At 36.8% G+C, this 16469-nt stretch overlaps 1 protein-coding gene across 3 annotated transcripts in view; it reads left to right on the top strand.

The window, feature by feature from the left end:
* Chm (CHM Rab escort protein) overlaps nt 1-16469 on the top strand; it is a 158761-nt gene that overhangs the window by 43801 nt on the left and 98491 nt on the right. For all 3 annotated transcript variants that reach the window (NR_197594.1, NM_017067.2, NM_001433732.1), the window contains 2 exon segments: nt 10777-10849; nt 12272-12396. Coding sequence is in view for 2 of the 3 variants with exons in the window: in NM_017067.2 (NP_058763.2) it covers nt 10777-10849; nt 12272-12396 (198 nt within the window). In the remaining variant the exon portion in view is untranslated.

The following is a 16469-nucleotide window of genomic DNA, read 5'->3' as shown; positions in this document are numbered from 1 at the left end:
TTTTCTTGTCCAGTTTATTTGGTGTTCTGTTTTCATATTGTATCTTGATAGGGATCTCCTTTTTGGGGTTAGGAAAATTTTCTTCCATGACTTTGTTGAAAATATTTGCATTCTCTTTAAGCTGGGTTTATTTTGCTCTATTATTCATAGGTTTTGTATTTTCATAGTGTCCCAGATATCTGGGATGTTGTATGCTTAGATTGTTTTTTTCTTTAATTAATTTTTTTCCTTGACTGATATGTTCAGTTCTTCTACCTTGTATTCTAGACCTGACATTTTCTCTTTTGTGTCTTGTAATCTGTTTGGTGATGCTTATTTTTGAAGTTTTTCATTGGCATGTTAAGTTTATCATTTCTAGCTATATTTCTGTTTGGGTATTCTTCAGTCATTCTATTTCCACTTTCATGTCTTATGATGTTATTATTAGTTAATTTAACTGTTTTTGTTTTCATTAAAGTATTTCATTATATCCACTTGAGCTTATTTATAATTGATATTTTGAAGTTCTTGTGCTTTAGCTATATTGCATTTTTCAGGTCATATGATCTATGGGCTTCTGAAGAAGTTATATTGTTGTGGCTGTTCATATTTGTGGTTTTGCACTGGCATCTGGAGTTAAGGTGTTTTAAGGTATTTCTTGTGGTCTCATGCCTGATGAGTACTATGTGTTCTGTTCTTTGATTGCTGCTGCCTTCTCTGGATCCTAGGCAAGTGTGGTGGCTGTGGGGTTCTTGGGAGAGAGTGTTTCTGCTGGCCTGTGATAGATCTCACAAAGGAATGGAGATGGCCTAGAAGTAAAGCTAAGAGGGGCAGAGGGAAGGAGCTAGGTGGACTGGGGTCCACACCAAGAGACAGAATGCCCAGAAAAATGGATATGTGGTGGGAAGAGGGGTTTCTCAAGTAGGTTGCTGCAGGACTAAGAATAAGTCTGGAGAAATTAGAATGGAGGGCTGGAGCTATGGAGAACCGCTTCTCAGCATAGTGGCCACTGGGGTTCCTGGTAGAAAATGTTTTTGTGGATAGGAGGTTTAGAGAGTAGGTAGGAAAAGAGCTAAGCTGGGTCAGCACACCAAGAGACAGTCCCCAAGGAGTGTAGATGGGGGTGAATTTTACATTATTCTTAAGTGGGAAATAATCTGAGGAAGTTCTGCTTTCTTTTTTTTTTTTCTTTTTTTTTTTTTTTTCGGACCTGAGGACCGAACCCAGAAGTTCTGCTTTCTTTATGAAGACCTTTACATTTCTTTTGGCTTTGTCACCAAGTGACTACTAGCTGTATTATTTTTATTTTCCTTCAGGAACAAATGATCACAAATATGGTTGTTTTAATATATGGATTTATTATATAATTATTTTTCTACAGGCTAGAAGTCTGGAATGTATGGTCTGGAACACAAGGTAGAAGAAGAACTGAATATATTAGTCAAGGAAAAAATTTAATCTAAAAAATATCTCACCTTGAGTATAACATTGATTCTTCTGTACTTCTCATGGAGGTTCCAGGGCATAGCTGCTTCCCTGTCTTCACGCTCCAGGCCATTGGTGGCCCTTCCTCTGTCTTCCAACTGCATCTCTCCAACCTCTTCATATGTCTTCCTATCTGATCCTTCCATCTGTGACTTGACACCTCTTTATAAGGAATGCTGTGGTTACATGCAACCTGTGTGGATAATCCAGAACAATTTTTTTTCATTTTGACATCCTTCATCATGTTGGTAAAAGAATCTTTTGGTGGGGGTAGGAGAAAAAGCATTTCATCAAGTGGAGATAAAAACTTGGACATTTGTGCAAAGTCATTATGTGTACCTCATTGGTTCAAAGCAGACTTTTATGTTAATTATAATATTACACTCATGTGTGCTATAAATTTACTTAGCTAAGTTTTCCACTTCAACTATAGTTATCCTTCTGCCACACCCCACCCTGGACTCTTTGTAAATATGTTCTACTTGTTCACAACTTTATGCTTTTATCTATTCTCTGTGTTATTCTTTTTATTAAAAGTTGAATTTTTCCATACAATATATTCTGATTATAGTTTCCCTTCCCCCAACTTCCTTCCCCTCCCCATTTTTCTGTGTACCCAAATCTATACCCATGGCTCTCTTTCAATCAGGCATCTAAACACATAATGTTAATAATAAAATAAAATAAGACTAGAATAGGAAAAAAGCAAGCAAAATGAAAATAGTCAAAGAAAAAGCACCAGAAACACATAAATGTAGAGACACACATTCACATGAACAGAAATCCCATGAAACCACAAAACCAGAAACAATAATAATAAGCAATAGACTTGTACGGTTAAAGAAAAGATGCCCAGATGAAGCATTATGAGACAAAAAAGAAAAAAAAACAAACAAAGAAACAAAAAAAAACAACCTTCCACAATTCTTATTCTTTTCCCAAGAACAGATAAAATATAGTTTTCTAGTGAAGCTTTCCATAATATTTCTAGTGACATCAAATTTTGTGTTTGTACTTTCAAATTTATGTAACATTTCTAATATAAAAATTTTATATTGTGTTATTATTCGTAGATATTCAAGGGTCATTCTTTATTCATTTATATATCCTCACAGCCTAAGAGTATCTAGAACATAGCAATTTTTCAATGAATGTTTGATAAATGAATAAAATTTAGCAGTGCTACAGTATATATAGTGCTATATATATAGCAGAATGTATAGTGCTCTTATGTTATTCTGGAACTGATACTGATGGAACAATAAAAAGGAGCTTTTAAAATAGGTACGTATTTGACCCAAACTATACAACTAAATGAGTTTAACGAAAATTGATCTCAGTTGGTATTTTAGAAGTTAATATAATGTTGGCCATTTGTCATTTAAGAGTTGGACTTTATACATGGGCTGGTTCATGGCCCCTGGCACATGTATAGCAGAGGACTACCTTGTATAGCCTCAGTGGGAGAGGATACCTTTAATCCTGTAGGAACTTGATGCCCCAGGGAAGAGGGATGCTAGTGGGGGTGAGGTGGGAGGTCAGGGACAGATATGGGAGCACCCTCAAAGAGGCAGGGGAGGGGAAGGGAGAAGGGGGAAGAACTCGGGGAGGGGGGACCGAGAAACGGGGCAACTTTGGAATGTAAATAAATAAAATAATTTTATTTTAAAAAGAAAGAAAAGGTAAACAAACAAACAAACACCAGAGTGGGGCTTCAATCTCCACGGTGCCATATAAGATCATCAGGATTTCTGATAACTTCTCCACCTCTCTAGGATGCTTACCTCCAGAGCTTTCTATGGCCAGAAGAGATAAGTACTAGTGTGGAACCATTTGTGTTCACTTTTTCCTTATCATTGAGTCAGCATGCCTTTTTCTCAACGTAGTTATTAGTAGGTGTGGCACCACTGTGAGAAAGAAACTCTGCTTTGTCAAGAATTATAACTTCTCAAGAAATATATAGAAGATGCTGGCTATAAAACCAACTGAACTCATCATGTAGATTTCTAGTCCTTGGAAACCATGAGGGGAACTTCTGTCTTCATTATTAGCTTTTAACCCTAGTAGGGGATATGAATTTTAAACATCTTAAATTTTATAATTACACCATGTAGAAGAATCAGAGTTTATTGCAGGATAGTCAAATGTAACACCATTTAGGATTTGTGGTTGGAGGGTTCAATGAGTGGAGGTGGTCATGACAATCCCTTTTGACTTTATCTTGGATATAAGACACTGTATATGGCATTGACAGAATTATTTTCTCCCTTACTCCTTTCGTGGAAAATGGTGGATTTCTTACTAGAGGCAGGTTTTGTTGCTTAATATAATTTTACTTCATTGAATCACCTCAGATATTGAATCTGCAATTGTCTGCCAAATCAACTTCGCGTTTATTTTTCTGTTCTGAAATTAAATTGTGCCTAAGCAGAGTTAAATAAAATGATGTGTTATTTCTCTAATGAAAGAAAAACAATACTCTAGGTGTTCAATGATTATTCACTCATCAAAAAGGAAACCAATATTGATTCAAAATGACTCCTACTGTGAAGTTTCATTGTAGTAGCATTCCTTTGTAGAAATCAAGGTTAGGTTATCTGCCTTTGTGCTCCTATCCCTAACCTAGAAGGTATCTCTTATTGATAAGCACTCACAAAGGAAGATTAGTTTAGTTTCTTCAAGGAGTCTCCCTGGGGTATGCAAAACACACTTACAGAAAGACCCCAGCAGTAGGTGTCAGAAACAAAGTCTGGGTTTTTTCTTCTCTACAAGCATTTTGCTACACATTATGGTTTCCAATTTTGTGTCTCTATGGGTTTTCTATCTGTGTGAGTGTGAGTGTCCCCGAGTTGGTGTTTTTCTTTGGCTTTTTTCTATTTCTTTGTTTTCTTTTATCCTGTGCAGGTTTGTTTGTTTTTATTTTACCTTATTGTTTTATTTTCCTTCCTTATTTAACAGATGCCTATTTGTTTCTAAATGAGAAAGAGTAAGAAAGGATATAGATTTGGGTGGTAGGGAGGTGGCAGTGTCTAAGAGAAGTTGGAGGAGGGGAAATTGCAATTGGAATAAATTGTATGAAAAAAACTACTTTCAAAAAAAATGTGGATCTCTCCTGGGAGACACATCCAGAGCATGTCCAATGCAGAGGTCGATGGCTGGCAGCAGACCACTGAACTGAGAGCAGGACCCCCCTTGGGGGGGGATTGGAGGAAGTATTGAAGGAGTTGAAGGAGCTTGCAACCCCATAGGAACAGCAATGCTAGCCAACCAGGGCTTCCAGGGACCAGACCACTGCCTAAGGACTGTATATGGACTGACCCAGGGCTCCAACTGCAAGTGTAGCAGAGAGTAGACTTGTTAGGGCACTGGTGGAAGTGGGGGCCCTTGGTCCTGCCAGGGTTGGACCTCCAGCTCAGGGGAGTGGGGGTGGTGGTGGGGATATATGGGGGGAGTGTATCGGTATGGGAGAGGAGGGAGGAGATGGGGGCTTGTGGATGGGAGGCCAGGAAGGGGAATGACATTTGACGTGTTGAGTAAAGAAATATATCTAATAAAATATTAAAAAAATAAAAGGAAAAAAAAGGGAAGGGGTTACACTATTAGTTCCATCTTAATATTAGTATCAATAATTTAGATAGTATAGAAAAAATGCAAGTCGTTTTCCTCTATCAACATAGAGATATTTGATTAAGATAGCAAAAAGTTATATATGTTTTGAAGGTTTTGTGGATAAGACTATGCCATAAACGGCCAGGAAAATAGAGAAAACCTTACTGCATTAAGAAGGAAATGACTATTTACAAAAAAGAACACTGTGACAGAATTCTTATACAGGTAAGTGCAAAGTTAGGGAGCACACAGTTCTTTTGATTATCTAGGCTGGAGAACTTCTGGCTGCACAGAAGAGGTGGGGATTCTGAATGGTTTGGCTAGGACTATTATTAGTTTTGTGATGGTTTGGCTAGGACTATTATTAGTTTTGTGATGGACTAGAATTCTGGCATAGTATAGGCAATCAATTTCACAAATAAAAGTGACATGAAGCACTTGGCTCATTCATGCATTGTTGTAGCTGAATGTGAATATGTCTGATACATATAGAGTGAAGTTGGTACTTGGTTCCATAAGCATTATTGCACCATCAGACATCTTTTTTTAAAAAAAAGATTTATTTATTGTATATAAGTGCACTGTAGCTGTCTTCAGACACACCAGAAGAGGACATCAGATCTCTTTACAGATGGTTGTGAGCCACCATGTGGTTGCTGGGATTTGAACTCAGGACCTCTGGAAGAACAGTCAGTGCTCTTAACTGCTGAGCCATCTCTCGAGCCCACCATCAGACATCTTTAAACCTCAGAAAGACATAATGGGGTCTTCAGACCAGATCACAGTGGCCTTAGTGTTGAGGTTGGATTGAAAAGGGAAGAAGCTAGAGGTAGGAAACTCTTTCCTGAGACTAAGACATTAAGACAGGTAAGCAAATACCTGGAGTATCAGAGTAAGACACTTGAACGGAGGGTTGGAAAGGAGAGAAGAGGTTTGACAAACTAATTACAGTCGATACTTGAAGAAATATTTTAGAAGTTCAAGTTTATTTTATTCATCATCAATAACTGTAATACTGCTATTGTTTTTGTTGGTTTTCTGTTTTTACTTTGTTTGTTTGTTGAAATGAGGAAAGAAAAAAGACTTGGTTGGGGTATATTGACAAGTAATAAATTTTTGCCCTTTGATTATACAGAATTGAAGTACATGTTGGCTGTTTAAGAAAGGGAGGTATCTAAGAAGCCGATGGCTCATAGTTTGCATTTTCAGATCTGAGCTTGGAGATAAGCAGAGGGGCCCAGATTGGAGTGCCACCTTATGAGTCATCGGTAGAGGAGTGATAAGTGATATGATAAATGTATTACATTTTTGTTACTTCAAACACCAACAATGAAGAAAGGGCATGGTCATCTTCTCTAACATTAGAATTAATCTGCATTTTTATCATGAAGATCCAACCAAGTTGTCTAAGAATGTAGGGGATGGTAGAAGGCATACAACTTTCTTGTATGGCATGTATGTTGAACTTTTGCTAAGTGAAACACTGTATTAGGGATCAAGTTCAATATATTTTCTATGTCCTAGAATTATGACATATTGTTTGTTAACAGGAAGATAACGATACCGGCATGTCATGAAGTTGTAGGATTCCAACAAATTTAAGTGGAACCGACCCTTTTTTGCTGAGACTGACACTGCCTTACTGTACTGAGGAGGGCAGGTTTGATCCATTGTTTAATTTACAGGGCACATCATACTCATTAATAGCTGGCAAACCAATACTAGCTGGCAAGAATTGTTTTCTTTTTTCTGTTTGTGCATTCTGAATTTGAGAGATCCTATTAAATTTTGGGTCCTAGAAATGAATAGTCCTCCCAGCTCTGACATTCAAAATAGACAGTGTTGAGAATATTGTACTGTTTTTATGAAACAAAGGAAAACACAACTAGACTTTATACCTTCTGGAGTTTGTAAACAGACACCACTCCTTTTGCTTATATGTCAGTCTAGGGTTTACTTATGCTCGTAATTTTAAAGATGTGAAACCCATAGTTTATAGTAGATAATATTTACGGGGCAGGGATAGGCTTTGGGGATAGTTATACCATGGGCTCAAGTTCCAACTTTACTCTTTCTTAGCTGAATGAATTAGACAAGGCACTTCAATGAAAGAGTGAATATAAAATGCCAAGCACAATGCATGTGGGTTTTCCTTTCCCTTAATATGAAGTCAGCTAATATTTCTCAAAATGTGTTGTTAAATGCCCTTCAGTCAAAGTACTCACAAAATGTGCTCAGGGGTCATTATGTTTTCAAATGCTTTATAGAGCTGTATTCTCTCTTGAAAAGCTACAGCCACCATTGTACTGGGTAACGGTGCCAAGAAGCCATGGCACTAGAAAACCATTTCTTGTTAACTTTTTGAAACCTAGTGTTTTCCATTTATATTTTGTCATTAGGCTTTTTTCCTTTGACACAACTTTTAGTGGTCAGTCTGTAGTTTCATTTTGGAGCAGTCGAATTTAGTGTTACAGGAAAGCTGAATTTCAGCATGCAAGTGTTAGTCTCTATTTTACCATTATCTTGAAGACCAACAGACGCTTCCTAGTGTAGAAGTTGCAGATTTGTGTGTTGGTATGGACAGGATTAGTGTTTAGGAGAACTGAGTTTGAATATCAGTTCTGTCATTCAGGGCTGTGCTTGCTGCCCTGACTAGTAGGCAAGTCTCATCTCATCGGGTGCACCTATAAAATGAAGCATTTTGTATCATTCTCCTAAAAGTGCTGGAGATCCAAGAGACAATATTTCTAAAAAAAAACTTGGAAAGATAAAATGCTGTCAAAGGAAAGTGCTGTTAGTCTTGACATAGGAAAAGGAATTATGAGATATTGGGATATAGAGGAATATTATTAGAGTTGAGCTAGGCTGGCTCCCTTTCTCACTGAGCAATCCTAAAACCTATTGCGTGCTTGTCAGCCCACTGTGAGTTTCTTAAGTAAAATGATTCCCAGATGAATGTGTCTGAATGCCAGTAACTCTGTCTTTTGTTAGTGTTTTGGGGCTTCTTTATAGAAGCTGTTTCACAATACAGTATGTAATATAGCATCTTGTGGTTGTCCCTGCTACTGAATAGTCAGTAAAGAATTATAATTATGCTAAGTAGAAAAGAAAGGGGTTGATGCTAAATTAATGGAGTCTACCTGATATGTTTAATGGTTATCATATCTGCTTATTATATATTTCTGTTGGATAAAATGGAGCAAAGTGATATAAAACCCATGGAAAGTTCAAGAAATGTCTAGAATTATTGTCATCAGCATACTTATTTATTGATTGCTACTAATTGATAGTTATTGAGTTCATTTTTTATTTTATCTACAAAAACTTCGATGGTATTTGGAGTAGGTTATATGAAAATATAGAAAAATCAAAACATTATTTTGTATAGTTTTTTTTTTTGTTCTTTTTTTTTTTTTCGGAGCTGGGGACCGAACCTAGGGCTTTGCGCTTCCTAGGCCAGTGCTCTAACCACTGAGCTAAATTTCCAACCCCTATTTTATATAGTTTTAAGATCAACATTTCAGATAATATGGTATTATAACTCAGGGGGTTGTCTTTAAAAATGCCCATTATACTTTTTTGTCTATTTATTTTTACTAAAGACTTTAGGACATATAATTATTATGGGACATTAGAAGACTTTAGATTCTAGTTTTATGTTTCCTGTTTAAATATCATGACTATTTTCTGATTTCCCAGAGACTCTAGTTTTAAGGAAGTCTTTTTCTTCATCACAGCTGTTCTTGACAGCAAAAATGTACTTTATTTTCCCTCATCAAGTGCTTCTTCCTTTACTTGATGTACAGAGGTGGTGATGATACAAAATTGGCAGAAAACATGCTGTACCATTTTTTCCTTTTTTTTTCTCAGTCTCACTTTGTCTTTAAATCATGTCTCTGAGGCTTCAAAATCAAAACTAGTAACCTTGTCTTATTTCCCCCCTTGCAGAATCCATTTTAAGCATAATGGAAAAACATTTTATAAATTGGATTTAAATGTCACAGTTCTAAAGCCATATCTTTAAAGATAAAACAAAACATCCCATGGCTTTAATTTCTATTATAGCTATTGTAGTTTGTTCCAGAGATCACATTAGAATGTCATATTGATTTTTTTTCTATTTCTTTTGGTCCTCTTGATATTGATATCTAATATCTTTAGGAGATGTCATCAACCATATTTAAAACCATAGATATATCAAAATGAGTTTGTCAGAATCTTCTGGTTTTATAGTGAGTTTTCTCATAGTTGTCTTACCATGTTTTGTCTGAAAAACCACAGTAATGAAAACCATGCTTCACCTTTTACATACATAATTGGATGAGATCACCAGATGTTGATGTTAGGAACAAATCAGGGAAAGTTGAAAATGGGAGCTGCATGGAAAACTATGAGGGCCAATTAGCTCTGTCAAAAACCATTTGACCAAGAGTAGGGGAGAAAAATAGGTTTTGATCAGAAACTGACCTCAAGTCACTTAATAGTGACACGAGAGTGGCTCCACTGAGAGTTTTCTTAGGCTCTTCATAATTAGGTGAAAATGCCTTGGAAATTGACACAGTATAGTTAGTACTCAAAATTTCAGATTACTTCTGCGTTTCCTACATTTTATTGTGATAATCTTCAAGTGTACAGAAAACTTGAGACACCAAACCAAACCAATACATGTGAGCACCTATGAGTTCACTACAGAGGTTCTGTGGTCGCCATTTGGATGTAGTTTCTGTGTATCACATAAGCATCCACATACTCATTCTGGGGTCCATTACATCTCAGTCTTAATGATTTGTGCACTCAGTAATTTCTGTCACTCAGAATTTAACATTCATAGCATTAGTAAATACAAATATTTGCTTATGGTTCTTTTCAAAGTTAAATTTTTATAGTGTGAAACATTCAGATCTTAAGTATATCATTTAGATATGTTCTTAAAATGCATATACTCATGTAATTTAAAAATTAACACTCCCACTCTGAGGAAAACACTCATTTTTTTAATGTTTTTTTTAAATCATACATTATTTAGCTTGTTCTTCAATATCACATTAATGGAGTTAAGTTTTCATTCAGAGTAAAAATTGTGAGATTGACCTACATTGTTTTTTGTGTCAGTATTTTATCTTTTTACAATGGTAAAAGTATATGTTCTGTGGATATAGCTTAGCTTGTTTACACATTTTCCTGTTAATGATATTATCACTTTGGGTCTAATAATATGATGAAAAGGCATTTTTTCAAAAAATGTTTTTCTCTTATGTAATTGCTTAGGAATTGCTGAATCATAGGGTAATTGTATCATTTTTAAAGAAGTTGACATATATATTTGAAAGTTTATCAAATTACAGACACCATCCCATTAGTTCCCAGCTTTGTGACTCTTAACTATTCTGATGAATCATTACTGGAACACATTATGCTACTGATTTGAAGCTGAAGTTTCCCTGTGATCCCTGAAGAAAACAATTTTCTCTGGAAGGCAAAGAATGTTTAAGCTGTTATATCAGAAAAGGTTGCCTTTGAGATCTGAGCATAACCATTTCCTCCCATTTACTATTTCCTTTTATTTCAACAACTCAGTCATGTGCTTTGGGATACTTGGGACAACAATATTGGAAAATAATATGAGTTTAAAGGTCAATAATGGCTTAGTTTATAGAGATCAGTGACTTGATCTTTACATTCTTCTTATTTTCATTGTTACAGAAGAAGCTACTATGGAGGAAACTGGGCCAGTTTCAGCTTTTCAGGACTGTTGTCCTGGCTAAAGGAATACCAGGTAAAGTTGTGATCTGATATTACAAGTAATATCTCTAGGTTATATCCTGTGTCATGTAGTTTCTGTCATGTGAGATAGATAACTTATTTTCATTTACTTATCTGACAAAAATACATGCAATTACTTCTTAAGCTAATGATATTTAAGGAAAGACTTTCTACAAAACCTTTCACAAAAATTTTGCCAGCCATTCTAAAAATCCCACCTTTTATTAGTTGTTCTTTACATTATATTTTTAAGATGTTACATGTGCTAGTATTTATTTGAAGAAAACAATGTGGAATATTTTCTGGTTTGTATGTTTACTTCTATTATGTGGCAGAATCTTTTAAAGAAAAAGAAAGAAAAACATTGACTTTTAAAAATTGGTTTTTCTTTTTTCTTATTTCAAAGTCAGTTATAATTTTTAATACATAAAAAATTTTAAAAATCTGTTTAAATTTTTGTGATTACAATGCAATTACATCATTTCTCCCTCCAAACTCTCCCATATATACCTCTCCACGGTCCTTCAAATTCATGGTCTCTATTTCCACTAATTGTTATTGCTTGCATATTGTGCATATACACATATATTCCTAAACATAACCTTCTCACTCAATACAGCACTGTATATATGCTTTCGTGGCTGACCACCTGGCACTGGACAACCCATTGGTTTTTCTAAAGCACCTTCTTAATACTACAGCTGAGTACCCACTGTAACGAAGGGTTTTAGAGATAACTGGCTGTGCAGTGTAGAGATTTAGTCGTGCTGCTGTAGAGTTCAACATTTTCTCTAAGACTCGTTTTATAGATTAAAATAAGCTGAGAAGGTTGGGAAAAGAGATGCTAATAGTTCAGGAAACTGTATTCAGTTAGCTAAGAGGTGTTGCTTACAGCATTCAATTAGTCTACTAAGCAAGGTACTTGCTTTCACTGACTTTAATAGAGTATATCATCAGTGGCTCTCCTGAAGACAAAAATATGGGTGATAAAGCTGCAGTGAGGTTATAGTTTAAATACTATTGCATAAATGGGTGTGGTCTAGTGGACAACATTCAGAGAGTTAGAGTCTTTGAAATGCTGGGCCCTAAATTTGATGGCTTTATCATATTGCATCCTTCCCATCAAAGCTCAGAGATCTATGCAGAAGAGGGAACAGAAAGAATTTGAGAGCCAGCCAGAGATAGTGGATAACTGGAAGGAAACAGCATTTTTCAGGCACAACAGGGCCTCATAGACACCTAGCTTTTGATACATTTTATGCATTGTTTGCCCCTGCCTCCCTTGAAGCTGGCACACTTTTGGTGTCAGTTCAGTTATTCTGATGTCATTAAATTTTGATGCGATTACAAATAAAAACATGAATTTAAGACAAGATACAATGTCTCTTGGAAATTATTTAGTTTAGTTAAAACTTCTTTTCTGTGTTTTGTTTAGGAAAATAATGATGTTGTGACTGAAAATTCAATGTGGCAAGAACAGATACTTGAAAACGAAGAAGCTATTCCTCTTAGTAGCAAGGACAAAACAATTCAACATGTAGAAGTATTTTGTTATGCCAGGTATGAAAATCATTTCTGTAGCATTCAATAAGAAAACAGCTCTTTCCTTCTTTCCACGCTTCTTCAGTAATAAGGATGCTGCTATAGTGAAATTGATACATTAGCTTTCTTTCCTTTTTAAGCTGTAACCCACCATTGGCGTTCTCTGATTTTGGTGTAATAATGTCTAATATTAATGCCATGCACTTCATTTTATCCTTGTATCAATCCTGTGTTCCAGTAGGGCTGAGCTGACTGGTCAGCTCCACACAAGCTATAGGAATCTGTAGAGAGGTAACTTGAATTGAGAAAATGCCTCTAGACCTGTAGGCAAGTCTGTGGAACCATTTTGTTAATTAATGATTGATAGAGGACAGATCAGTTCCTATAGGTGTCACAGGGTCCAGTCCACCCTTGACAGGTGGTCCTGAGTGGTATAAGAAAGTAGGCTCAAGAGGTGGCTTACCTGTTGAGAGCACTTCCTACTCTTCTACTCTTACAGAGGACTCAGCATCAATATGATGGCTCAGAACCACCCCTAACTCGAGTTCTAAGATCTCTGATGTCCTTTTCTTACCTCCTTGGATGTTGTTGTAAAAAAATAATAAAAATAAAAAAATAAAACTGAAGCGGTAAATGTCTTTCTCTGGGTGTTTTACCCTGCTTGGGTTCCACACCTCAGTGCCCCAGATATCTGCTGGATATCTTGGCGGAAACACAGCCCAGCCACACACTTTCTTACACTGAGACTCTTACATATAAAAACACACCACACAATAATCTTAGATCCAATTGGTAAGATATAATTGCCCACTTAAACGTACAAAGCCCGGTACCATCTATCCCTTGCACCTTTTATTTACCAAGTCTCCAGCTTCTCCTTCTCCCACAATGACTCCTTGCTTCTCCTCTCTCTCTCTTTTCTTTACTCACTCTCCCAAATATATCAACTCTTTTATGCTTTAGTTTCTCCTTCTCTTAACAACGACTCCTAGCTTCTCCCCTCTCTCCATCTCCTGTCTCTTCTAACTCTTCTCAGTTCCCCATCCTGTCTCTAAACCGTTCCCTTCTCCTCCCCTCACACTCTCAACTGTTCCACCCTCTCCCCCTCCTGCTCAGGTTCCACTGGCTCAACTGTCGCCAACATTCCTCTCTAACCCTATTCTCTGAATCTAATCCCCCTCTTGCTCTTGACTTTTCCCTCTGTCCAAATCTCACGCTCCTGCCTTTATTTAACAAATTCAGAGAAAATTTCAAGGCAAACCACAACATTTCCCCCTTTTTGTCCAGTTAAAAAACCTTTTCCCTATACATAGGTGAACTAAGCATTATTACCATTCTGCAATTTATAAAACCAACAATATGCTGATCACCCAGTCCATCAATTCTGTTCATTAACCATGTTATCTATATTATATCTTGGCAAGGCAAACCACAACACTTGGACACCAGGTGTGCATGCGGTATACATATATGCATGCAGGCAAAACACTCATACACATAAAATAAATATGTTCTTAAGAAAAATACAATAAATATAGACAAAAGGCAATTTTTATATAGTGTTGTGTAAGTGTGGCCTAGCCACTATGGAAGTCAGTATGGATGCGTCTCAAATAAACTAACAATAGATCTTTGACTTTGAAATTAGGTTTGTTTTCTTGATGTTAAATTGTTTGACTTTGTTGTCTATACTATCCTAATCCTCTCAGAAATATAGATGACTAAGGTTTTCTCCTGTTCTGTGGGCTGCCTCTTCACTTGATAGATTTCTTTGCTATGTACAGGCTAAAAGCTTTTTTCTATGTCCCCACTATCTATTGCAGGGGCTCTGGCTCTTACTCTACTGGGACATGAGGTAGAGCAATGGGACAGCACCATTGAATTTTATTTTGTCACTTATGTTTGAATATCTGGCACTAGATCTTTTTATGTTGCTTAGGATGGCCCTGAGCTCCTGTCTGCCCTCCTGCCGCATCCTTCCAGAGTGCTGAGGTTACAGGTGTGTACCCCTCCCGAGTTTATGCAGTGCTAGGGATCGAACTCTACCAGTTGAGCTACAAATCACCCCACATTTTTGATGTAAGGATGAATTTCACCAATGGCTTCTTTTGTACATCATTTTCTGTAGTTACTTGGCATTCCTATGTGTTTTGGGTGAACTGTCTGTTGATCAATGCCTTTTGCATATTTTTAAAGTAAATTGAGTTTTTTCTTGTTGATTACAGAATTCTTTTTGTAGATATTTGTTCCTTAGTAACTAGTTTAAGACTACTTTCCCTGACCTAAAACTTGTCTTTTTATCCTCTTTAAACAGGATATTTTGCCCAGCAGGTTTGACAGATATTAATGAAGTGCCATTTACTTATTTTTCCTTTCTGCGGATTGTTTTTTCATTGACTGTGAGATATCTTCATTTGAATGTATTTTCAGAAGACTATAATTACATATTGTGCATATTTGTTCACGACCCACTTTAGTTCTTTTCTGTGTGTGGTATGAGGATTAGGTTAATATTCTCCTCACTCCTTAGAACATCTTTCCCATCAACATAGGACTCTAGAAAAGTTTGGAGATTGTTTGTTAGAGTTTTGTTCTTCATCCTACCACTTGGAACCTTCTTCTTTTTTTTTTTATTAACTTGAGTATTTCTTATTTACATTTCGAGTATTATTCCCTTTCCTGGTTTCCGGGCAAACATCCCACTAATCCCTCCCCTTCCTTATGGGTGTTCCCCTCCCCATCCTCCCCCCATTGTCCCCCTCCCCCCACCAGTCTAGTTCACTGGGGGTTCAGTCTTAGCAGGACCCAGGGCTTCCCCTTCCACTGGTGCTCTTACTAGGATATTCATTACTACCTATGAGGTCAGAGTCCAGGGTCAGTCCATGTATAGTCTTTAGGTAGTGGCTTAGTCCCTGGAAGCTCTGGTTGCTTGACATTGTTGTACATATGGGGTCTCGAGCCCCTTCAAGCTCTTCCAGTTCTTTCTCTGATTCCTTCAACGGGGGTCCTATTCTCAGTTCAGTGGTTTGCTGCTGGCATTCGCCTCTGTATTTGCTGTATCCTGGCTGTGTCTCTCAGGAGCGATCTACATCCAGCTCCTGTCAGTCTGCACTTCTTTGCTTCATCCATCTTGTCTAATTGGGTGGCTGTATATGTATGGGCCACATGTGGGGCAGGCTCTGAATGGGTGTTCCTTCTGTCTCTGTTTTAATCTTTGCCTCTCCCTTCCCTGCCAAGGGTATTCTTGTTCCCCTTTTAAAGAAGGAGTGAAACATTCACATTTTGATCATCCGTCTTGAGTTTCATGTGTTCTATGCATCTAGGGTAATTCAAGCATTTGGGCTAATAGCCACTTATCAATGAGTGCATACCATGTGTGTTTTTCTGTGATTGGGTTACCTCACTCAGGATGATATTTTCCAGTTCCAACCATTTGTCTATGAGTTTCATAAAGGCATTGTTTTTGATAGCTGAGTAATATTCCATTGTGTAGATGTACCACATTTTCTGTATCCATTCCTCTGTTGAAGGGCATCTGGGTTCTTTCCAGCTTCTGGCTATTATAAATAAGGCTACGATGAACATAGTGGAGCACGTGCCTTTTTTATATGTTGGGGCATCTTTTGGGTATATGCCCAAGAGAGGTATAGCTGGATCCTCAGGTAGTTCAATATCCAATTTTCTGAGGAACCTCCAGACTGATTTCCAGAATGGTTGTACCAGTCTGCAATCCCATCAACAATGGAGGAGTGTCACTTGGAACCTTCTAATGCTTTGGTATTCAAAGGTTCTCTCTCCTTTAACTGATTTTTTTCTCGCTAATAAGAGTAAATTTATTCAATACCCTAAAGTTTTGATTATAAGTATCTAATAGTATAAAAAGTACAAAACAGATCTGTAGATTTCTAATATATTAATACTGACTACTAATATATTAATTCATGACTACATACAGTACATCCTATAGGCAGAGAGTAAGTGGAGGGGGAGAAGGAGGTCTAGTAATAAATAAACAAACAAACAAGTAGAGATGATTCATCAAAGTATATTCTACCATCCATACTGCAGCCAAAATGTACAGAATTTTCCAT

This window comes from Rattus norvegicus, chromosome X (assembly GCF_021556685.1).
Source record: "Rattus norvegicus strain SHRSP/BbbUtx chromosome X, alternate assembly SHRSP_T2T, whole genome shotgun sequence".
Taxonomy (NCBI): Eukaryota; Metazoa; Chordata; class Mammalia; order Rodentia; family Muridae; genus Rattus; species Rattus norvegicus.
The sequence above is the reverse complement of the archived record's forward strand: the minus strand, read 5'-3'. Positions and strand labels throughout refer to the sequence as shown.